We start from the raw sequence: 25,576 nt of genomic DNA, 5'->3' as shown, positions 1-25,576 counted from the left end.
TTATTTATTAGTTATATTAAGCTTATGATTCAAGTCTGCATATAAATCTCTTAATTCTTCTTCTTTTTCTTCAAATGTATTGTCAATTCTTTGGCATTTAAAGTTCATGTCATCAATAAACTGATCCCATTCCTTCTGTCTTTTCTCACGATTCTCTAACAACTTCTTCTTAGTAACCTAAGAGTAAATACTTATTTGTAACAAGATGTGAAGTTTAATTCAAACAATAAAAATAAGCAATGCATAAAACATTAACTGTACCAAAACCTTTTATAATGTGATAGATCCAAAGGATTATGTTTTATATATTACCTTTTTCAATTCAAGGTAATCTTTTTCAATTTCCTCAGAAAGTTTTAATGCTTGCCCCAATTTTTCTCCTAGTACTGGTAGTGCTGCACATGAGCTTTTGACTATTTTCTCAGCTTGAGTATCTTTGATGTCTGTTAGATTTTCAAGTATAACAAATAAGTTTTCAACTTCTCTGTCACCTCGTTTTACCTTAAAAACAAAATGTAAAAATGCATATATCCTTGTTAACTAATAGAAAAACGACGATTAAAACTTCAATATATAACTTCAAATACTTTTAAACTGAACTAAGAAAATAGTACTTCAGAAATTATGTAATTTAGATTTTTTTGTAAATAAAATTAGGTACCTCAAATTCTTTTAACATAAACTTTATTTCACCATTGAGAAACGGGCGATGGTCAAACAATCTTGACCAAACCTCACTGATTTCTAAAAAAGAATAATTTCGTTTTTAAATAAATAACATTTACTTTTAAAATTTTTATATTTACGGTAAAATATTGTTGCTTCCAACCGACCTACATTTTGACTGAACTAAATTAATTATCTTGTATTTCAATATTAACTATATTTTCTTAGAATAAGTAAGTTACTCTTGTAATCATATCCAATTACTATTTACTATAATTATTATAACATTGGGATAAAAAACTAGAACTGATTACACGTACCTCGTGACAGCTCCGTCATTATCAATTGTTTAAATTTTTGTCTATACTCTATGGATTATCGAATGATTTCGGTCGCCTTTGTTGCTAGTGTCTAGTGAAATGAAAAAGTACTGAAATATGTTTCATTTGTCGAGAAATATTGTTATTTTAGATTAATTATAACAATGCTCATATTTATTTCTAAATTTAGTCCAAAAGAGTTCTTCAGAATCATATAAGTCTTTAAATATTAACAATTACTTTATACATGAAAACAATTCTTAATTTCTAGTTTTTATGAAAAAGTTTTGAATTTAAATTTGAAAACCTTTTAACTATATTTATTTAGTATTCTGTTATCATATTTGCGAAAAAAACCCTCACAGATTGCAGAAAAATGAGAAGAAAGATGTTACAGATCAAATAGGCAAAATAAAATAAAAATTACATGTTTCCTAATTAATATTTTTATAAATTGGTCGTATCCATACATAAGAAATTCCTAATTACTAATTGATTTTTTAAACACGTGTTCAACAAAATTTTTTGATAATGTCTTGGCAAAAACCTTGAAATACGTTAACTATAATTATACGCATGTCAAAATATTAAGAAAGCAGCGATATATTATAAATGTTAAGATGATGAGGTATAAAATATTAGGACGCGGGCTATTTGCACTCAAATCCGAAATTGGATTTTTTCTTTACATACGTATAAAATAGTTTTACTTTATTCTCAAATTCTAAATTCAAGTACTTCAAGGACATTTATAATAGTGGCGCCACCGGTTAGTTAAGTATTAAGCAAGATTGAGTATTGCATTTGCTTTGTCTATGAATTATTCATTCTTTCTGTCAATTTTATTTTATCGTTCATTCTTTTAAGTCGTACATTCAATTCAATTCAATTTCAATTTAGTTTGTTCATTCATGATCGTAGAGATGGATGTGTTCTTTTGCTAAAATCAACGCAAATTGTTTTTATTTGCGCAGAAGTGATTTGTGCCTAACAATATGTGTTCGACTTATTGCGTGTTTCTATTTCGATGAATATAGCCAATAGATCGTGTATATTGTATTAAACGAATGTGATTCAAGACTCAGTTTAAGTGCAGTTTATGTATTGTGGTCATCATGCCGGGTCTTATAGGTATTGGTGAATTTATTGACGAAACTCGAGAGGATTACAGTTCACCAACTACATCGACATTTGTTTCGCGTATGCCACAATGTCGACAGACAATAAACGCTTTGGAAGAGGTGAGTAGTATTGTTTTTTAAAGTATTATTAAATATGACTAAATTTGATATTACTTATGAGAAAAAATACATAATATACAAACAAATTTAATCATAAATATTATTCTGTTATATAAAATTAGGTTTTATTTTTAATTTAATTTTTATTAAAACATAATGAGTTTTATTATTAAAACGTATTAAGTGTCTTAAGGAAATTATTTATATTGTGACTAAATTATAACCAATAACCAATTTATTTTTGTAAGAAATATTGCAATATAATAATCTTAAAGTTCATAAGAACTTAATAAAATCGTTTTACTATCTAAGAAATATCTATAATATCAATTTATATAAAATACTTATAAATTTCTTTACTTGAATAAAATAAGACTAAATTCTCTATGGTTTATTATGTTTAATCAAAATGATCTTGCCTTGATCTACATATATGTAATATTATCTATATGTTTGCTAAACAATAATACAAACAGTATATATTTTTATTTTCATGATTACATAAAAATAGCAATAATTTAAAATCATTTGATTATGTATCTATTAGAATGTACCTATGAGATTATTTTTTTTGCATTCATTATTTAAAGATATATTAAAATACTATTTTGTTGTTGATAACAATCTAAATTTTAATTATATTTTTTAATTTGTATGTAATTTATACTGTTTGTATTATTGTAAGTGGTAGTGCCACACTGCATACCTTCGGGTTGCAGCCGAATGGGCCGGCACGCCCGGGGAAGTACCACTCTCTCACTTAAAATCGGCGTGAAGTGGTAGCTATGTTACCGCGTTTCGTCTGGTATGTGAGAGTCCCGGAGGCCCGATATCCCCCCCCCCCCCCTTAAACATGATGGTTGTGCAGAATTTGGTTACATTACCCCAGGAGGGTACTATCAGCGACTGCGGTGGAGAATCCCTCTCTGGGCATCCATGCTCAGGACATACACCACCTGAGCAGGGATGCCCAGGCTGCCCTCCGAATTCTGGGGGGGGCAATTTTGCGCTCGCCACTGTTCGGGGCAAGCGGAGCAGGCATCATAAGGCAACCCCTACCACCCTCACTGTGGACTTCTGCAACATAAGGGGACTCAACTCGAACTTGAACGCCGTCCACTTTCACCTTGAGACGGCGAAGCCGGCCTTGCTCTTTCTTACCGAGACTCAGATATCTTCTCCTGCCGATACGACTTTTCTTTCCTACCCCGGGTATAAATTGGAACATTCCTTTGTACCACGAGCTGGGGTGTGCGTTTACGTCAGAGATGATATCTGCTCTCGACGCCTCGGCAGCCTTGAAGGACAGGACCTATCAATTATCTGGCTGCGTGTAGATTGTGACGACCATCCGCGAATCTACGCTTGCCTTTATAGGTCCCATAGCGGTAATGCCGAAACCGACCGACTGGTTGAGCACGTCCAAATGGCTACAGATTCCGTACTGCAGCAGATCCCATCCGCAGAGATCGTTATTCTTGGCGATTTTAATGCCCACCATGCCGAATGGCTTGGATCGCGCACTACCGATCATGCGGGTAGATCTGTTCTCGACTTCGCTTTAGCATATGATTTGACACAACTAGTCCCCTCGCCAACGCGAATACCAGACGTGGAGGATCATACACCTTCCCTGTTGGACCTTCTGCTGACTTCCCATCCGGATGGCTACCAGGTTATCGTCGAACCCCCTCTGGGCTCGTCGGACCACTGTCTCGTCCGAAGTACAGTGCCGGTTGCGCGTTACTCACGACCTCGTTTCGTGGGCTGCCGCCGAGTGTGGCACTACAGGTCAGCAGATTGGGATGGGATGCGGTCCTTCTTTGCATCCTACCCATGGGGGCAGGTTTGTTTCTCGCCGGATGATCCGAGTGTTGTTGCTGACTCTGTTGCCGATGTGGTACTTCAGGGTATGGAACTATTCATTCCGTATTCTGCGGTCCCCATCGGTGGCAAGTCCCAGCCCTGGTTTGGTCGTTTCTGCAAAACGGCTTCACGCAGAAAATGGGAACGCTACCAAGACTGGGCTAACGCATCAGCGTCTCGTGATGTAAATACCAGCGCAATCAGAAAGGAATATAACTCTGCCTCTAGGTCCTTCAAAAACGTGATTGCTAAGGCGAAGACGGAGTACATTGGCAGAATTGGCGAGAGACTGGTGCGCCTCCCTTCAGGAACACGTGCGTTCTGGTCTCTCGCCAAGGCTGTCTTAGGGAATTTCTGTCAGCCTTCCTTACCATCTCTGCACAAGGACGGTGAGTCATTGGCCCATACAGCGAAGGAGAAGGCTGATCTTTTAGGCTCTCTCTTCGCAGCGAACTCGACTCTGGATGACCGAGGAAAGTCACCACCAACAATCCCGCGGTGTGATACCACGATGCCGGAGGTTAAATTCCGGCAAAGTGCAGTTCGTAAAGCACTTCTTTCCTTGGATATTCATAAGTCGAGTGGACCCGATGGCATCCCTCCAATCGTGCTACGGACTTGTGCTCCCGAGTTGGCGCCGGTCTTAACGCGTCTTTTCCGGCAATCCTATGCATTCGGCGTCGTCCCGAACTCCTGGAAGACTGCTTTGGTGCATCCGATCCCTAAAAAGGGCAACCGCTCAGACCCGTCCAATTATAGGCCTATAGCCATCACCTCCTTGTTCTCCAAGGTAATGGAGTCCATTATAAACTGCCAGCTCCTGCGGTACCTAGAGGAGTACCAGCTGATTAGCGACCGCCAGTACGGTTTCCGTCGGGGTCGCTCAGCCGGTGATCTTCTAGTTTACCTTACTCATAGATGGGCGGAAGCAGTTGAGAGCAAAGGGGAGGCATTAGCAGCCAGTCTGGACATAGCGAAGGCCTTCGATCGCGTGTGGCACAAAGCGCTTCTTTCGAAGCTTCCTTCCTATGGGCTTCCCGGGAAATTATGCAATTGGATTACCAGTTTTTTGGCAGATCGGAGCATCAAGGTCGTTGTCGACGGTGCATGCTCTGACTTAAAATTCGTCAATGCTGGTGTTCCACAAGGCTGCGTTCTATCACCCACTCTGTTTCTTCTGCATATCAATGACTTGTTGCAAATCAGTAACATTCATTGCTATGCAGACGACAGCACCGTAGACACCTCATACACCGGCCGTGCTAATATTTCTCGGGAAAACGTCGAAGAAAACCGGAACAAACTTGTATCTGAAATCGAGTCTTCGTTAAACAAAGTCTCGAACTGGGGTCGGCTAAACCTAGTTCACTTCAACCCCAAAAAGACGCAAGTTTGCGCGTTAACTGCTAAAAAAACACCATTTGTCGTATCTCCACGATTCGAGAACATTCCGTTAGCCGCTACAGCTAGTATCGGAATACTTGGCGTTGATGTTTCGAGTCTCGTTCAGTTCCGCGGTCAATTGGAAGGCAAAGCCAAATTGGCATCAAAAAAGCTTGGTGTGCTCAGCAAGGCAAGACAGTATTTCACGTCGGCCCATCGTCTAAGACTATACAAGGCGCAAATTCGGCCTCACATGGAATACTGCTCTCACCTCTGGGCGGGTGCTCCCCAGTACCAGCTCCTTCCATTTGACCGTATCCAACGTAGAGCGGCTCGAATTATCGACGATCAAGCCCTTTCCGATCTGCTTGATCCTTTGGCTTTGCGTAGAGATGTTGGATCGCTCTGCATCTTCTACAGAATTTATCACGGGGAATGTTCCGAGGAATTGTTCGAATTAATCCCGGCTGCTGAATTTCACCTTCGGACATCTCGTCAAAATTCCAAATATCACCCGCACCACCTAGATGTCCGAAAATCCACAACAGCGCGATTTTTAAGACATTTTCTGCCTCGCACAACCACTCTGTGGAACCAGCTTTCGCCGGCGGTTTTTCCGAACCGATACGACTTGGGAACCTTCAAGAAAAGAGCGTACTCTTTCCTGAAAGGCCGGCAACGCACCTGCAAGCCCCCCGGTGTTGCAGATGTCCATGGGCGGTGGTAGTCACTTTCCATCAGGTGAGCCTCCTGCTCGTTTGCCACCTTATGACATAAAAAAAAAAAAAAAAAAAAAAAATTTACAGCAAACATTCCCAGATGAAATAAAAAATGATTTATATAATATATACATTTTACTGTAAATTTGGACTAAGAACTATTTTATTAAAAATAAAAAATATCAAGATTTGTGTAATTCACCTTTGGTTTATATTACAACAAAAATATTATTAAGTTATTTTTTTATTGTCTAGGAAATCAGCAGTCAAATCTTATTGCAGATTTTCATTCTCTATGAGATGTATGTAAAACATGCTAAAAATTATAAAAAAAGTGTGTTTTTTAATGTAATTTATAAATAAATTTAAACTTCTATTATAGGTACACTATATGCATTAAAATATATAACCCATATCTATAGAAGAAAAAAGGTAGTATTTATAAAAAAAATATTTTAATTTTTGTTGATTACCAATAAAGCATATATATTTTTTTATTACATGTTTTCTATAACCAATATAATGTAATGAAGTTATGTTATCTAGGTACAACTTAGTCATGTAAAAAAAATTAAATAATGCAATACATCTTTAAATGTACACATGAGCATGTAAAATGAGGAATGTTTCGTCTATTGTACTAAACTGTGATAAAAGTTTTATTGGTTGTGACTCATCTTACATAATTTGATCTTTGGCTCAAGTATGCTTCGATGCACAATTTGTCTTAAGTATGCACATATAATATAACTACATATACCATTTATGCATTGTCAGTATTTATTCTCAAAAGAAGTCTGTTGTGACTGCGATGAGCCTTACAATTATTTATTATTATTTATGAGGAGGGTCAGATAAACCACATGTTTACAGCCTAATGTCTAAGCCCATATTGAATTGATTATTATATTTGATAACAAGCTTATATACTACATGCACTTATTACTAATCATCTTCTTAATATGGAAACTAGAATTTAAACATACACTACAGTTACAAGCTTTTATTCAAGTTCTATTAAATTTGTTGTTAGGTTTAAAGGATTTAGTGTATTCATTATAAACACGTAAATATAAAAATAAATGACAAAATGTATAACTATATAGTATTTATATAATATGTCATATCATGTATTTTTTTAATAAATTATAACAAAACTTTTTTTAAATTAGTATGTCCGAAAAGTCCGAAATAAAAATTAAATGAACGAAAGAAGAAAGTGAGATTTAATATCATATACATTTTTTTTTAAATTATATTATACAAATATCCCCTAATGTTTTTAAATAAATATTATATAAATAGGCTAATAAGTTTAAAGTTGGCGAAGACAGGTAAAAAATACGATTTTAGCCTGCCCATGATAACAACTTCCCATTTGACTCCCGGAATTGATAAAAACGACAAATCTTTCATTCAATAATTCGTAATTTAATTGACTTGCCATTCAGTGTAAACTTATACAGGTGTTTTGTTTATGATACGATGACGTATCCGACGAAATGAATTTGGATTTTAATAGTAGTATCATTAATTATACTTAAGATATTCGAAAACAGTAAACAACCGAAGTTTTAAATGTCGAAATTCGTTAATTAATTTTTTTTAACTTAGTATGCAGGGTTAATATGATTGAACAACCTTTTGAGAAATAAGAATTAATTTAAAATCTACATAAATAACATTGTGTTTCTTATCATTGCATACGAGATAACAATTACACTTTTTTGTTTGCTTAAGGGATTTGACAAATTTACGCTTTCCTGACGCCAATATTCCTTATGAAGTTAGGTATTCTAATTCTAGTTTTAGTTTCACGTTATATTAAAAGGTTGATAAAAACGCTTACGTGCAAGATTTATTGCGATGGATCCGCTTAATAACAACAGAAAAAATCTTTGTCGGCTCTTAAGACTCCTACGAGTTGAAGTAGAGGAAATACTAGTGCGCCGCAACTATGTATATGCTAAAAAAACTTTTTTTTTTTCAAAGATATGATAAGCTTTATCATCAGAGACGTTGGCTTTAAGGTTAGGTTTAAAGTTAACTACATTTTCGGCGAAAGTATTATTCGGACTTTAGTCGTCAACGATATGATCAGAGTTGTATAAACTTTCTCTTTTAATTAGTCAATACTGAGTATGAACATTGCAGCGTTTTTTTTTGTGTCAATCAAATAAGTGTTATTTTTAATCGTTAGTTTACCGTAAATTGAATTTAGTTCACACTTGACTGGGCAAAATTAAAGAACAAATAAAGTATAACACATAATTTAAATGAAATTCAAAAATGTATTTTTTTGTTGAATGTCACATTATAAACTATAAATAACAACAACTGGGGTACAAAATGGTCTACTGTAATAATATGACGGTTTTGTTGATTTGTTCGAACCGAAGATTCCTCGGGGTTCCCAGGCGGAAACTATTAAATGATCTTAAATAAGCAGTGTTTATAATTTATCTCTAGAACTTCGTGAAGAAATCTGTACGTAAAAACCTACCAACCAGATTTGGAGCTGCGGTGTGGAATAAGCTCCTTTTCCTCGAGAGCGAGTTTTCTGGTAAATACAGACTTTAGATACAATGTTTTAGTAATGCTGTAAGAAAAAGGATTTGGCAGATTTAAGCGATGATAGTTAGCTAAAAAGTGTCTGACGTCAACCCCTTTTTGGAAGCGTGATGGTGAATAACGGATAAAAACACCTTAGTAGCTCCCTTAAGACACCTACCGGTTGAGAATTGCTAACTAAACTCTATTAGTAACTAGTAGAGTTTAGTTAGGGCAATTATTAAATATTATTTGTAACTAGCTCATTATACAATAGCAGTTTTCGTTTTTTAGTAACAAACGTCCATACATACAAACTTTAAGGATTAATTAATATATTACACTAATTATATTATTATATGTAACCATAATTCATAATAAGTGCGGTTTTGAGTATTAAATTGTGATAAAAGTAATTGTTTTATTAAAAAAAACCACTGAAATAGTAATAAAAACGAAACTTAAAGCTGTATATTATGCTACGTGTGCCAATTTTCACCCTCTTTAAACTAAAGATCTGAATAACGACATCAAACAGTTTTTTTTATACAAACATGTTGTTGTTTTCAATGAAGTCTTGTTCGATATATGTATAATAAACACAAGTGTTGTACTCTGTAACGTGTAAACGAGTGAAAAAAATATAAACAATAACGTCGATAATGTACCATTCGTTATGGATTATATGCACGGATGAAATGATTCGTGCAATAAATTGATGATGCGCGTATCATGTCTGCCTCTTGAAATTTAATGATTGAATGAACGGTACGACCGAGTGCATGTTTTTAAGTATTCACTAGTGATAGGGGTATGTGAAAGATGATTTATGTAGCTATACTACCTATTCGTATGTTACCGCTAAATGCCAATGCATTTTTTATTAAGTATTTCTTTCGATTTTTGGGCTGGGTGATTTCTACTGTGTCAATGTATTTGGCTCATTAGCTCGACGTGATTTAGACTATTTTTTTCTATATAGATGCAAAGTTTAGAGTTTCTAAAGATAATTTGTATGGTGTCTAAAAATATTTCTCGTATTGAATCTATTTTTTTTTTTCGTAAACAATAATAATCTTTTCCAACTATTTACAAGTCAATTACCAAGTACCTATTACAGGTACCATCACAATTACCTTTAAAAAAGTAGTTCGACTTGTTTTTATTTCAGCGTATCGTAACAAAGGTTTGTTTTCAAACTATTGAATAAAAATAACTAAAGGTGCACTAGCATTCTGTTTATTCACACTTCACAGTTTGATTTTTTTGATTTGTTTATTTGGTCAATGTGCATATATGTATATCAAACATTTTTTATTTTAAAAATCTTTCTGACATCATTCATCTTGTATAATGTTTTAGTTTAATATATGCAAAATCTCACGATAATTTAAGTTAGTTAATATTTATACAAAACTTATTTTATTCGTATATTTAATTCGACGTTCTGTTTACTTCAAATATATGATTTATTATATCATATATTATTGTACATAAAACGGTATATTATAGACCACATGTGAAAGGGCTCTTAGTCACATTTGTGTTTATGTGCCGGCTTGGTCTTATTGGGACCAGTTCGACCCAGATTGAAATCTCGTTTCGAGTTTTCCATTACTTTCTAACAACGTTTCTCTGAAAACAAAAAATATACACTTTTGGTTTATCACAAGGTGCTCAGTATTTTTTTTATAATTATTTTATATAGTATATAATTTTAGGATAACGGACGAACTTCAAAGTTGTATCGCAATAAACCTTTTAAATGTGAAGTGTTACGAGCTATCTTAATTCGTTCGGCTATTAGGATACCGATGTATCGTAATTGCGGAATATACTTACAATTGTGTCTATATAGTCTATGTTACCGCCCGCACTCTCCGTTTTTGTTGCTGAAAGGTGTTTGTACGCAGCCACTCGTGACTAATTTCTGACCGGTCAACTTAGATCGCGCGGATTGTAAACATATACCTCTATCCTCAGTTTTTTAAAGTTTAATGTTAATTAAAAATCTTGTATAAGAGAGACATATTGTTCTGGCACATTCTTTTAAGACCCTCTTAATATTTCCGAAACTTCTGATTCGATTTAAAATTATTAAAGAACATTTTGCTTATTGACTGACATTTTGATAACGGTTAATACAGTCTACGGTATCTACGTACTAACGAGTCAAAATAAGTATAAACAAACTTTAAAGTTCTAGATAGTTAGCTAATTTATAACATCTCATTTGTTTGTGCTGTTTATTATTAACCATCTGCACTAAATATTTTCAAGAGTATATAATACGAATGCGTGATTTTTAATGTTAAACTTGAATATAGAAAATCTCGTTTTGGACTATGAGGCAACTTTAATTCTAGTAATCTCTTAAGGGGTTGCAAACTATTTTATTCCAGTAATTTAATGTATTTAATATATTTAAAAATATTTGTTATATAAAAAACAGATATAAATACTATGATATTACAACATGGTAAAATATATTTGTTAATATTTTCCCTCTTGTCACGATTTTTTGTCCAAGTTCTTACATTCTAATTAGGCACATTACTTTAAATTGATCTATAAAACTAAAGCTCATTTTATTGCTCTTTTAACGTTAAATAGTCTTTACTTACTTTCAATTTACGGCTTTCTGATATGACGCCAGGACGTCAGCGAGAGTAGTACAGGATTCGTAAGGCTTCTTCCTTTTTTGCCACTGTTATTTTATAACGATGATTCTGTTAAATAGTAATGTGATTAAATAAATGTATTGTACACCTGTTAAATCTTGGTGTCTCAGGTGTATACGACTTTTCGTTCGGTCTTGGCATGATGTGTCAAACGCTTTCATTGTTTATGTTACGTTTTATTAGAAAGTACGGCTAATGCTGACAAAAAATGTGCTAAATTTTGCATTTTAAAATGTATTTAAAATTAACGGTAATTTAGCTTTTACATTAGCTAGGAATTAAGATGGGTACGAACTTATGTATGCTGCTGCGGGTATCAATAAAATCCTCTTAAAAGTTTTGGCTGCATATCTTATCAGTTTACTTATTTACTTTTTATGAATTTCTCATTACGCTTAAAATAAATGTACTTGAAAATAAATATATAATATACATTTATTTGCAAGTACAGACAGATTTTAAAATAATGTTGGTTTTTGTTCGTATTCTATGTCTTCGTACATCGTTCATCCGATTAAGTTGAAACTTTTTTACGCTTCGCAGTTATGTGAAGGGTTCTACCATAATACTATCAATGTTCAGGTGGTGCTCGATAAATAAAAGAGTAGAGTAGTAGAGTAAACCGCCAATATTCGGCATCACAACGAGATTCGACTCGTGTGATGTACATCTAAAATATAAATATATATAATACTAGCTGTGCCCACGACTTCCTGTGCGTTTGAATTTATAAAAACAAATATTGTTAAAAAACAGTTATTTTAATATTACAAACAGACCCTCCAATTTTATTATATATATCAAAATATTAATTTATAACAACTTAAATAGCGTGTGTACCACTTTTATGAAAAATATATTTTCATCACAATATAAATTCTAAGATGGAAGCTAAGATAATTTGAAAGTGAAGAATATCGTAAATGTATATGTATATTATACCTACGTAGATAATCTTCTCGTGGTCGTCTTCAAACGTTCAATGACTAGGGTTACAAGGTCAACCGCTTTCGCTATCGATTTTATAAAGTCTCGTACTCATTTCACTTTAATATTTTGCGAGCTCTAAAAAAAACTCGACTCAAGTATAAAGGTCATGGATGCTAGATTCATTAATTTACGTGAACGAGCGCTCACGGTTTTATGATTCATGGCGCTTGCATTGTTTTACATCAACGATCTTTGATAATAGTGTTTGTTTTTATATTTTTATCCTCGTCGTTAATTTCAAATGCACGAGACGTGAATCATGTGTAATTAAAATAAACGACGTCATTAGTTGCTCGCTTAAGGCGATGCTTATCGAAATAATGTTTTATATGTGTTTGATAAGATTTTTATAAATAGTACATATGATCAGTAACGATACAAATGTCCGACTGATGGATAAATTACTCCTTTTCTCTTCATTTCTTTCTCCTTCCTTTTGTATTCTCTTCACTTGAAAGATTTCTTCATTTGATGTGATGCGTGAATTATTCGATATGAAACGCCAAGCTCGAAAAAACGCTTGATCTGATTCTTGGTCGGCTTTGAAACCGCTTGCTTCATCACATCACAGCTGTGATCCATTGTCATGACTTCCATAACATAAAACAATTATCATTAAAAAAAAAGTATTTAATCAATTTTCAATTCAACCTGTCACGTTTATTAACTTTTCAGTTTTGCAGTAATTAGGTACTTGATTTATAGTTATTAGCAAAATCCTAATGTCATTAACTTTAATTGATATTTTAAAGTTAAAACGTATATAAAAAACACGTATACTATGTTCGTCTAATGTTCTTCGTCTCGTTAATCTGGAGTTAAATTGTTATTTGATTTAAAATAAATGATTAAATTCGACCTTGAATTGGCATAAGATAATTGTTCGAGATTTAAAATTAATGGTATGTTAATATGCGTGAATAAGAGCGTATTGAATGTTACCGAAGTTGTTGTTGAAACATTGGAAGCAGAAGTAAAATGGATATAAGAATTTAAGTGGAATAGTGTTGAGTTATAAATAAAGATACATATATCCAAAAGTGTTTGTAGTACATAATATAGCAGAGCTATTAGCAATTCGCATGGAATATGTAAATCCTAAGGTTTGTTTATCTCTTCTTCAGATATTGGAATAGGCTTCTCCATATAGGTAATTTCTATATCAAGAGCCTTTAAGTGCACTTAAGCAATTTTAAGATCATACGTTAATGGTTAAAAAATAACCCTGTCAATATAAGACAAAGTTAAATAAAGACAAAACTAATACGATACGAAATCAGAAATAATAAGTATTCATTTAGAATAGTTTTGATATGTAAGCAGTATACACGAAACAATTATTAAGCTATCAAAATAAATACGTAGGTACTTAGGAACATCTGTTAAACGAACCGTGTTCATCGCCAGCTGTTTCTTGTATCAATAAAAACGTCTATTTAAAGGTCCGCTTATCATGAAATATAGGGTATTCATTTAAAACACACGATTACATGCCAACAGTTCTACAGTCAGTAAAATTATAACGTATAATTAAAAATTGAAACTATTCAACAAGCAAATCAAACAAGAGATGACTTTTGTTTATATTGTATTCATAAACAATGTTCTCCCAAACAAAAGTGTTTTCTAAGTCAGTCTTTAACTATATTATTTAGACCAGTGGGTTTTTATAATTTATTGCTCATTGTGCGGGTACTTTATTGTGCGTAATAATAGTACGCAGTGTGTTCCAGCAGGCAAGTTATTTTTCGGTGATCGGTTCGATTATAAATTACTGGTTGTCCTGCGACTTCGCTCGCATTCTAGGGGTTAGTCGTCAGGTGTTAGGTATAAAAAAGTAGCCTATGTACTACCTTGGAGTTCAAGCTTGCTTCATGCCAAATGTAATCGAGAGATAGATTGACTTCAGTATTAGTATAGATTGTTTTAAACTCAAATTTTTTCAATCTGAATAGCAAAAATCTGTCACGTACTTTGGAATAGTTTTGATATATTCTCTGAGATAATGTATTTATATAGTCTATTCGTGCATAAATGAGGAAGTTTCATATTCACGGTTAACGTAATGTTATTATTATCAAGAATATATTAACGTACTGTTAAAGTTCATAATCTTTTACCAATCAATTTGGTAGGACTTGAGATAAGACCGTTCAAACAAAGAAACAAATACTTAAGCTATATTGTGTAATATTTGTATACGTTGAAAGTAAGTCGTAATATTTTTAAATAATAATAACGTGGCTCAAGTACCCAACATCGTTTACGTGAATTAAGTTAATTCAGGAAATTATGAACCAAAATTAATCGAAATCAGAATGACCTCATTGTCTGAAGCAGTTACCGTAAAAGGCAGCTGTATTCCCTGGAACTGGTAGCATAAAGGAATTCGGAGCGAAGTAACTCGGAGAAACAATTAAGTACTGCAGATTGCGACTCAGGTATTTAGATGGAAGACCTAAGTGGTATGCTTGCATTTAACAAGATGGCGGGCTTTTTGTTGAGCGCTGTGATTGAGTTAAACTAGTTTAATGTCTTAATTAATGCTGAAGTGTTTTAATTTAATACTATTGCGTTTGGGAATTGTACTATTTTCTAGAATATTCTGAAAATATATAAAAGAAGAGAGGTTTAAATACATGTAGTATAAAGTATATATGTAAATGTTTAAATGACATCGATATTACTATCTATATGGTAATCTTAAAAAACTGAATTCGCATTCGAAACACCCTTTATAATGTTCATATTAAAGTTAAATAAATTATAATCATGTGTTTCCCGATAAAATATTATCTGAAATCTAATGCCAACCTAACGAAAAAAAAACAATTATAATCTTGGAATTCAAATAATAGTTGATCAGAAGGAACTATACTATTTTGTTATTTCTTTATAATATAAAATATTGATCTTCTACTACTAAATAATAATCTTTATATTATTACCAATAAACAAACCGTAAGAAAACGATTGAATGTATCTGTTGATATGATGTCAATAAACTAAAAAACAAAGCAAGACTACAAGGTGACTTGACCGGAAATATGTATGTATGTAACGATGAATCAGTAACTTCTTAAATGATTATAAGATACTAACGTGAGTTATTTACGAGGTGACACTCAAAATATAAGTTCATAAATGTTAATACATCTGATTCATCAGGTCTATTCAGGGTTACTGCATTTTTCGGTTCGGTTTATTGCAGTCTAAAATGAAATTTATAGTGCGAAGCTATACAAATTAAAAATGCATTTGACTTGCCAGGTGTTCGAGAACAGGACACTAGCACAAAGACGCAGAACTTGCCTAAAAATTGGGGAAGCGAACAGTATATTTACACTATATTAATATTATAAATGCGAAAGTAACTTAGTGTTCACGTTTAAACCGCTGAACAGATTTAGATTTAACTTTTGTATAGAAATAGTTTAGAGTCTTTGGGACGGATATAGGATACTTTTTTAATTCAGTCTTAGAGGGAACATAATAGGGGGTGACGGGTTTTGTTCTATAGCTTCAGCTTGTTCTAATAAAATGAGTTGCAGTTATCAATATGCTAATCGGTCATTAAACCTGTGATAGTTACCTATTGTTACTCTAGAAACAAAACAAACTTATACTTATACAAATTATATCTTTTATAGGGATAATACTGTTTATAATTTTTCAGTAGACATAATTGTATAACACCAAACCCATTTAATAAATACCGTAATAAAACTGTATTCCAATTTTGTTTAATTGGATATATATATTTTTTTTCTTGACCGGCTTGTAGACTTCCGGTAGATAATAAAAAGGCCACCCCGGAGTGGATGTCGTACGAGACGTCTAAGTGGATTTTGAGAAGTACCCATCAATCGAGCACTTAATCGCTTCAATTACTCATACGATGGCGGGGAACCAACCTATCAGCAAAAGCTTGCCCGAAGAGGGTTGCCGTTAAATATTCGGTCGGTCGTAAAAGTATGCCAAATCGTTTTTAATTGCAGTGTTTATTAAACAAACTGCATTGACACTGAAACAGAAGCAAGTGAATAATGATGAACTAATTATACCCCGCTTGCGTGGAATTCAGTTTATATAGATACATATATTACTAAAAAAAAATATAGACTGAGTTACGTTACTTCCGGATGAAATAGCTTCGATGGTGAAAGAATTATTAAAACCAGTTCAGTAGTTTATGTATTTATCGATAACAAACAAATAAATATATCGTCTTAATAATATTAGTTATGAAGTGAAGTTACAATTGTATTTAGTGATTCATTTTGTAGGCGGACTTATTTCTCTTACGTAACACGTATTACACGTTGTTATCTGCATACTATATTGTTCTGTGTTACAAGCTTGACTAATATAAAGCTATATTTTGTAATGGTAACATTCATTCATATTCTTAAATATACAGGTAATTTGATTACACTATTCATTTTGACCGCTGTGCAACCGTTTTATTTTTTGAAGTTCGAATCCTAGGGGCTTTGATAAATCGTTGTTTGTGCGACAGATGTTCGGAGCTTGCGTCGAATTGTGGATCCTATTGAATACTGTACACGGAGAATGACCCTGTCGCTAAAGAATGGGGTCAGGGACTCGCTTTTAGAAGCAGCTTTAATAGGATTGAATATAATGTTGTTGCAATTATATGCAAGTTTTCACAGTGATATTATTACTTTTTTAAAAAGCGGTGCTTGTATTTATGTACTTATAAAATAAATTAAATGTTTCTTCTTAATTTACTGAAACATAGTTTGAGTTTTGTGATTAATGTAATATTTATATATTATATACACATAATAAAATTGGAGTGTCTTATTTGTGATATTAAAATAACCGTTTTATACTAAATGCATATGTATGTATACACGGTACATATACCATAATAACATTTTTTACAATTTTTGTCCGTCTGTCTGTCTGTTTGTTTGTCTCTAATAATTAATTTCTGGAACGGCTGGATTTTGACGGGTATTTCACTGGCAGAGAGCTGATCAAATAAGGAGTAACGTGGGAAACTTTTATTTTAGAACTATCTGTGCTCGCGACTTCGTATGCGTTTTGTTGTTTAAACTTTCATTAATATATTATCTATATTTTGTTACAGACTCTGGATTTCGACCGCGATGGCCTAACGAAACTCAAGAAGGCGATAAAGGCTATTCATAATTCAGGAAATGGTATGTTAGTAGTTTTTATTTAGTTTTAAAAATCACTTATATTAAGTAAGTAGTTAACTAGTTTGTAGTATTCTGGATGCTGCGTCCACCAACTTACGATGAGGCTATATGTACTATAACAATAACGCTTTGCTTTGTAATGTAATGTGTTTTGCGATTATAATTAAACAATAAATTCTGTCTCTATCATTATCTGTTTATATCCATATCATTAAATCCAATGATTGATGTATTAAAAACTGTTGTATATACGAAACATATAAATATTATTTACAACGTTCCGAACTTTGCGAATGTAATTAGTTTTTATTTTATTAAAAATCATTGTGTAGATATTTATTCTCATTTCCCTTCCAACTTAGTGTTCTAGAAGTTGGTTCTCTAGCCCGAGTTATTAAAAACGAAGCACTGACTTCAGATTGCTAGACGGTTCGGAAACCGTTGGGCTATCGAAACTATGAACAGATAGGCAACTATCAGGTGTCGAGCATCTGCTCCCACAAATCATTGCCTTATCGGTGGTATTCATATAAAAACGTGCCTTAAAATTCATTCGTCTGCATTTCAACTCACTAAATGAATTGATTTTTATCGCTGTGGTATTTGTAAACTAATAGGTGAACAACGCTTCGAATTTTCGTTAATAGTTTTTTATATTTATTGTAAAGGGAGGGGTAACTGTTCCTAAGATAAAGTAAAGTAACCTATTAATGTTTCAATCCTGAGAGCATAGCATGTAATGACTATGAAATATAAATTAAATATATGAAAATCTAGTCTCAGTTTGAACCTGAAACCTATGTTTAACTTCCACGTGCTATAACTATTGAAATTGAAAACTAAGCAAAAAGTAAAACTTAGATTTTTTAGTATAATAAACCTATGAAACGATATAAAGATGGCCGAATTACGAAGAAACTTGATACTTATAAATACTAAAGTTATAAATGGTATTCTTAAAAGTGTTTGAATATGTATATATATATATATATATATATATATATATATATATATCTATACGTAACACGAAGACGACTGTGTCTAAATAATGTTCACGCGTAAGACTTGAATTAACCGGAGATGATCTTAAGTAAGACCGTGTCTAAAGTATGTAAGAAGTCGCTTTACGGTTTATTTTAGTCTTGAATGGTATGTCGAACTAAGTTATTAGGTATGGCACAACGTCGTCGCAGTATTCAAATGCCAGTGGGATAAAAACAGCACTCTCAACGAAACACTTTTAGATATGAATTTAAGGTACATGTTCCGTTTGACGACACGATACTACCCGAAATAGATGCGGAGGATGTGTTATGAATAGACAGAATCTAAAAATATTCGAGGAATTCATGTCTTCGTTGTGGAAAGGTGAAATGTTTTAACATTCATTACAATATTATATTAGATTGTACGAATATATAATGAATCACGCTTGAAACTGTTACTTAACTTAAAACTTAAACTTAAAATATGTGAGTTTGTTGATATAATAATGAAATATTTCAGATTATATGAATTTGAAAAAAAAGTTTGTTAAAAATTGAGACACAAGATGATTATTTTTTGTTTTTAAAGGATTACTAGCAACGCTCCAAATTAATTAAGGATTTACTAAAATTCCTGTAAAAAGAGGGGTCCTTTTAAGCTTATCGCTTGTGTTAGGAGTGGGTACGACAAGAGCCCAAGGGGTCAGGATCGATCCTGTGACTTTTTACATCGCTTGGCGGCCCGAAAACCTATTGACGCTTCAAATTATATTAACTTCTATTCTGCAATGTATGATACATTGCGTATTAGAAATTTTGATGTAAAACATTATTACTTGATGTGTTGTTTGGGGCGGTGTAAGTACTAGTATGCCGTGACGGCAAACGGCATGTCGTCGCCAAGTATGCGTGTCTCGCATACTATATGAATACATTGTTTCTTTATATTATTATTACACTAAGAAAATTATACTAACGAATTTTCTTTAATTATAGATTATTTCAATAATCGATGTTTTCGATGTTTCTCTTCCGGGTCACATTCTACGGCGACATTTATTTATTAGATCTTATTTGTTAAATAATTTAACATTTGCTCAAAATGTTGTGTATGTAGATGATAAAAGTTAGTAAGTCGAAACAATATTGTTTTAAGATATATTACGTGTAAAACGTTTATTTTTTTATGACTAATATACGTATTGGAATTTGTAAAACCATAGATCGACTTTATAACAATTATCCAACATGTGTAATTCAATCAAAGTAGATTCATATTTATACTTAGATATAAATGTAAAACATTTTTCTTACCAATATATGTGGTAAAATACTTTAATGGCAACTTACGTCCTGTTTATTTATAATTTATTTACATCTCTCTCATATATCTCCGTGTATAATCGTGTTCGAGATAATTCCTATATTTTTTTTGATTGCCACTATTTCACAGTTACAATAACAAGCATTTACTATAACTGCAGGTATAAACACTGTGACTTACGTGATTTATAATTTGAACGTTTATAATATAAGCGATAGTTTATCTTTAAAAGTTGTTTGTTGACGAGAATTGTTAACACGCTTTGAATAAGATATTTATTTATCATATTATTCTCATCTTAACAAGAAATATTGTTCGAGGAAAATGATACAAATTTATTTGAACCATTATATTAGTTATGAAGTATGTTTTAAAAGTTGTCCGTATCCTAATTAATGTTATTTTTATTTATTTTATTACATATGTATAAGTAGGAGCCGAGATGACCCAGTGGTTAGAACGCGTGTATCTTAACCGATGATTGCGGGTTGAAACATCTCGTGTTCAGAGCTGAAGGAAAACATCGTGAGGAAACCTGCATGTGTCTAATTTCAACGAAATTCTGCCTCATGTGTATCCAACCAGCATTGAAGCAGCGTGGTGGAATATGCTCCAAACCTCCTCCTCAAACGGAGAGGAGGCCTTACTTAGCCCGGCATTGAGAAAATTTACAGGCTGTTAACGTAATGTATGTATGAAATGTATAAGTAGGTAAGCGGACTTTGAACTGATTGTAAGTGTAGTCATCACTGCCAATAGATATTGGTTCTGTAAGAAATTTAAACATTCACATATTAATACGCCATCAACCTAAGATGTTACGTCCCTTGTGCCTGTATCGTGTATAGTATATTCCAATCGAAGAAGGAATGAAGATAAAACATACCATAGTTTTACGTATTACGATTTGCTAATGTCTCACCTTATATTTCGCGAATCCATAACGAATAGCATAGATTATTCAAACTTTCGATCAATGACATCGCGTGAATTCGATGTCAAATGCTGTTTTTTACACTAATTTATTAACCATTCAAACAAAAAAAAACAACTATATCGAATTGCTATTTGGCAGTAGAATATTTGATGTGGGTTGTGGTAGTAGCTACCAAGACGAGCTTGCAAACCACCACCACCAAGTAAATGAAAGTGAGTTTTTTTTATTTATTTTTACGTCTCAACTATAAAACCGCAATTATATAGATATTCTGTATCTAACAATTTCCTCCAATCACACGCGAGTAGAAACTAGTGTACAATAAGCACGTTCCTTTAACGGACAATTCTTTATCAGATCGAGATTAATTGACGTTAATCAGGACAAAAACCATAGCTTTCCCTTTTACCGATCCAGAGCGCTCAGTTACAGTGTTAAGAGTTTATTGACTTCACAATTCCATCGCGTGCTAGGGTTTGTTTACAGCCTCTGAGCTGAGCTGCGAACTGGTCGTACGGGTTTGGATTGCGCTTAGCCGCAGACGGCAAGGTCGAGCGCACGCGCCTGCAAAAACGACCAAACAGCCTCAGACATTCTTATGTGGTATATTGAGTAGAATGACTATTACGTTAATGTAAAAAAAAACAGCAGCCTTAACTTCCTATTCATGTTATGGTGCCAGTACTGTATCGTTTATAGATCACTCTTGGAATCTCTCCAAGAAGAATTTCCTTCACTTTTATTATAGTTCGGTATAATAATAACAAACACGGTATAATAGATCTGTGATGTGTTTATCGATGAGAACATTGCTATTTTATTCGTGTTGAAAATAGATAAATTACCGATAATAAATTTCTGTCCAACTATTTAGATCGTCGAATGGAATAATTTCTTTTGAATAAAATCGACATAAAAACGTTCTAATTTTTTTGTTGCTGTTACCCAAATATACTTGACGTATTTTTTTAAAACTTTCTTGTTTCATTAATGCCTTTTCGTGTTTACGAAAGGCCCTCAAGTCGTCGTTTTGTCCATACAAAGTGGTAGTGAAATGATTATACGAGCCCAGCGGAGAAATTGAAAGGCGTAAGGCTCAAGTATCGTCATTTAATATTCAGAAAGCGTCGATAAGATAGAGCTAGCAAATGTGGGCCTCGACACGGATCACCGTCTTCATATCTCCTTACCGCCAACGCTACTAACCATTTTATACGTTAAGTGACTAACTGGCATTCCAGTTAAGGTATCTATTAGTGCCATAAGTATCGTTTTGGACTTGTTTTTTGTAAGCAAATTTTTAAATATTTGAACAGTTCGACTGTGTTTTAGATGTGGAAACAATATATCATGTAATTGTTTGAATATCTAAACGAGCAAGCATAATATATAGCCGTATGTAGCTTGGAACATTTTTTTGTTAATCGGAGTTTTATTTTGACGGGTAAAATGTAACGTAAATAAATCTACAAATGTTTTGTAATTACTAAGTTTTAATTGTTATAACAGAGATAATTCTTTATTACAATAATAGTTATAAACTTTTCCTCAGCAGTAATGAAGATAACATTGTATATATATATATACTTATAATAGTAGTCGCCCGTGGCTTCGTTTACGTTTTAGGGGTTGTTTGTCAATTGTTACGTATAAAAAAATACTTTTGAGCGTTCCTTTATATTGATTTAGTATTTTTTTTTTCAGTTAGACATTACAAAAAAGATCGTCTCATTAAATACTTTACAATTTTTTTAATACCAAAGAGTTTTTTTTTTAATTCATGTCATTGTCTAATTAGAATTCTATTTCTAAGTATTCACAGCGCATCACGTTAATCCTCCTAGCGAATTAAATGCGGCACCGGCTATGGAGATCGTCGCTTTATCAAGTTGTGCAAGTTCCCGTGTAAAATGAAACAAAGCCGGTAGCCATTGTAACGAAATCCCGAGCTTAAGTTAAATTCGCTGTACACGATGATAAAAGAAACTCGCCTACAAATGTTGGACTTAAGTTACTGTCTCTCGCTGGGTTACGTTTCATTCTGTTTGTAGGATTAGTTTCTGTTTTGTCCTGAATTTGTAGTTCTGTCACACAATAAAACTTGTGTACTCTATTGAAACCGTAAGAGTAGAAATGCCAAGTAAACAACATTTAACAGCAAATTGACGCGATATGGTCGAGAGCTTGATTAATTTATGATATTCACTATGGATTTGCTAAAAAATTGCTATTTAAATATCGATGAAACTGTTATCAGAATTTTGGAAGTAAAATTAATGTGGATATAAGTAGTTAAATGTAATAGTGTTGTATTATATATAAACATTTATTAATTATAACCTCTTTGAAGTGCTCAATTTAGCTGAGTTACTAGCAAATCGCATAAAATACGTAAATTTAAGGTTTGTTTATCTTTAATCCTACTTTGATTAGAATAGAATACACGTATATGCTGTACCGTCACCTGACAATTGCCTCACTCTGGGCGCCAATTATGTTAACTAATTGTTACTTTATCGCTGTCGAATCAAAACGTGAATGTTGCTGTTCTGCCGTTTTGCGGTTCGGTCGAAGTTACATCGAAATAAAATCGTATTGCAACCGATATAAAAAGAGGAATTAGCCCTCAAATACGATTAAGCTGAGGTTTTTTGTGAGGAAGTCGAAGTTGCACCGGAATCGGGAACGTATCGCTATGACTATATATATGACTACTGTTACCTTCGGACAGAATCTGTATATTGTAAATACATTGTTGTTATGACTGCTCGTCTCCTAAATAGTTCAGGTTTTACACGTGAAGTGTACAAGTAAAAAACACGTTATTCTCAAAACATTATAGTGAAGACGCGCGAATTTATAATATACAAATTTAAGGAAAAAATATGCAAATATCCTGGGCAAAATTACTGGGCTACTGCCTCCTCGCTATTTGAAGCATATTACATTACACACACGTGGCAGATTTTCATGTGATACACTCAGATATCCCCACCACGACCACGATATTAAATATAAACAATATTTAAGCAAAAAAAAACGATCAGTGGCGTTTATTGGGCTTCTAACCTGCAGTCTTCGGTGAAGATTCACGTGTTCTAACTACTGGGCCAGCTCGGCTTTATTTGTTTATATGATAACTTTCATTCATCATTCATAATGCATCATTCATATTAGTAATCTTAATGTCAAAATGTCAAACATATGTCCGTATATCTTCCGTTTGTTTTTATATATTACTAGCTGAACCTACTGTATTTTCTCGCGCGAAATTTGTTAATTAATAAAACCCTGTCCTTCGCCGGTACCCTAAACTATCTCAATACCAAATTTAATCTAAATTGGTTCAGCGGTATACGCGTGAAGATGCGGTTATAGACAAAGTCACATTCTCATTTATAATATCAGAATTGATAATAACGTTTTGATTTCTCTGTATAGCACACGTGGATAATGAAATGTACCTGTCGCGGGCGCTGGAACGGCTGGGGGAGAACGCGCTCAGCAAATACTCGGAGCCCGATATTGGCGCGGCTTTCTTCAAATTTGCCGTCGTCACCAAGGAACTATCTGCGCTCATGAAGACATTGGTTAGTTATTATTTTAGTATATGATCCATCATGTATGCATTAAGTAGGTACAAACAGGTAATATTTATTTGGTTGTAGGGGTTTAGCAAACCCGTTCGGGTAAATAACACCCCGTCTCCGATATTCTACAGCAAAACAACCGTAATGTTTCAGTATTGGTTATATTCATTTAAATAGTAATAATCAAAGGAGAGTTTCACGGACCACAATTTCAGAAGAACAATTTATTAAAAATTTTGCTTGCAAACAGTGAGCCAATTATAGATAGTTATATTAAAACTAAGTTTAATCGAACCCTGACATTTGTTATACTTGTTTAGTTTAGTTTATGCCTCTAGAGTATATCAACTTATATTATATATCACCAATATAAAGCATATTATCGTTTTAAGTTATGTAAAGCCTAGTATACATCAACGTATTAACCTATTTTTATGCGACACATTTCTGTTCGTGTTTATATAATTTAGATTTGCTTTCCAATTTGCATATTAGATATTGCACATGTAATACATTAAAGGCGCAGTTTCGTTTGCACGAAACGTTTACGATTACTGCAGTCATTCCATATTTAAAATTTATGAAATGTTACAACACTGAAAAATTTTAATTCTTTACCTTTCAAGTTAAACTGAAGTAGGTGAGTACTCTTGTATAAAACAGTCTGACGTTTATTACTTAGAAAAAGTGCTAGATCGATCGAGTGAAGTCGTTTGCAAGGATGTTGCAAAGAGGATCTCTCGGTAATGGGAAAATTTATTTCAGCTCAAGTTGGATTTAATAACGATCGTTATGCGATAACGAAGTGCTGACTTTGATTACGTAGCTAATTTAAATAGGTTTTTATTTGTTTTCGAAATTGTTGAATGTTAGAAAAAAGAAAACAATACGAACGTTTGTTTAGTTCACGATTGACCTCGATTATGTCGTTATAGAAAGTAAAGTGGAGTTCGAGAGTGGATCATCAAAAATGCCATGACTGTAAGTTGATACAGTCGACATACGTATATGTTACTGTAAAAGCTCGAACTACGGTAAATCTTAAGATTTTCCAGTAACATAAAATTTACCGATTACGATGGGTAAATGTCCATAAAACTTTGGGATTCGAACTTTTACCATCATTCACTTGGT

The 25,576-nt window shown here is 33.2% G+C and overlaps 2 protein-coding genes across 10 annotated transcripts in view; one reads left to right on the top strand and one right to left on the bottom strand.

Annotated features, from left to right (window-relative positions):
* LOC125064916 (biogenesis of lysosome-related organelles complex 1 subunit 5) lies at positions 1 to 1,068 on the bottom strand. Of its 3 annotated transcripts, none has more exons than XM_047672265.1 (4): positions 987 to 1,068; positions 662 to 744; positions 313 to 501; positions 1 to 177 (listed from the first exon to the last, which is right to left on the bottom strand). In XM_047672265.1, the coding sequence occupies exons 1-4, from the start codon at positions 1,003 to 1,005 to the stop codon at positions 1 to 3; spliced, it is 468 nt and encodes a 155-aa protein (XP_047528221.1). In that variant the 5' UTR covers positions 1,006 to 1,068. The 3 variants fall into 3 exon arrangements, with proteins under 3 accessions (XP_047528221.1, XP_047528403.1, XP_047528312.1); XM_047672447.1 differs by lacking the exon at positions 987 to 1,068 and adding an exon at positions 838 to 965; XM_047672356.1 differs by lacking the exon at positions 987 to 1,068 and adding an exon at positions 834 to 953.
* Positions 1,069 to 1,904: 836 nt separating this feature from the next.
* LOC125064449 (arfGAP with SH3 domain, ANK repeat and PH domain-containing protein) overlaps positions 1,905 to 25,576 on the top strand; it is a 64,284-nt gene continuing 40,612 nt past the window's right edge. For all 7 annotated transcript variants that reach the window (XM_047671851.1, XM_047672015.1, XM_047671770.1 and 4 more), the window contains exons 1-3: positions 1,905 to 2,227; positions 17,533 to 17,605; positions 24,294 to 24,442. In XM_047671851.1, the coding sequence (XP_047527807.1) occupies positions 2,102 to 2,227; positions 17,533 to 17,605; positions 24,294 to 24,442 (348 nt within the window). In that variant the 5' untranslated portion in view covers positions 1,905 to 2,101. The remainder of the gene's footprint in view (positions 2,228 to 17,532; positions 17,606 to 24,293; positions 24,443 to 25,576) is intronic.

Source organism: Vanessa atalanta, chromosome 1 (assembly GCF_905147765.1).
Source record: "Vanessa atalanta chromosome 1, ilVanAtal1.2, whole genome shotgun sequence".
NCBI lineage: Eukaryota > Metazoa > Arthropoda > Insecta > Lepidoptera > Nymphalidae > Vanessa > Vanessa atalanta.
The sequence above is the reverse complement of the archived record's forward strand: the minus strand, read 5'-3'. Positions and strand labels throughout refer to the sequence as shown.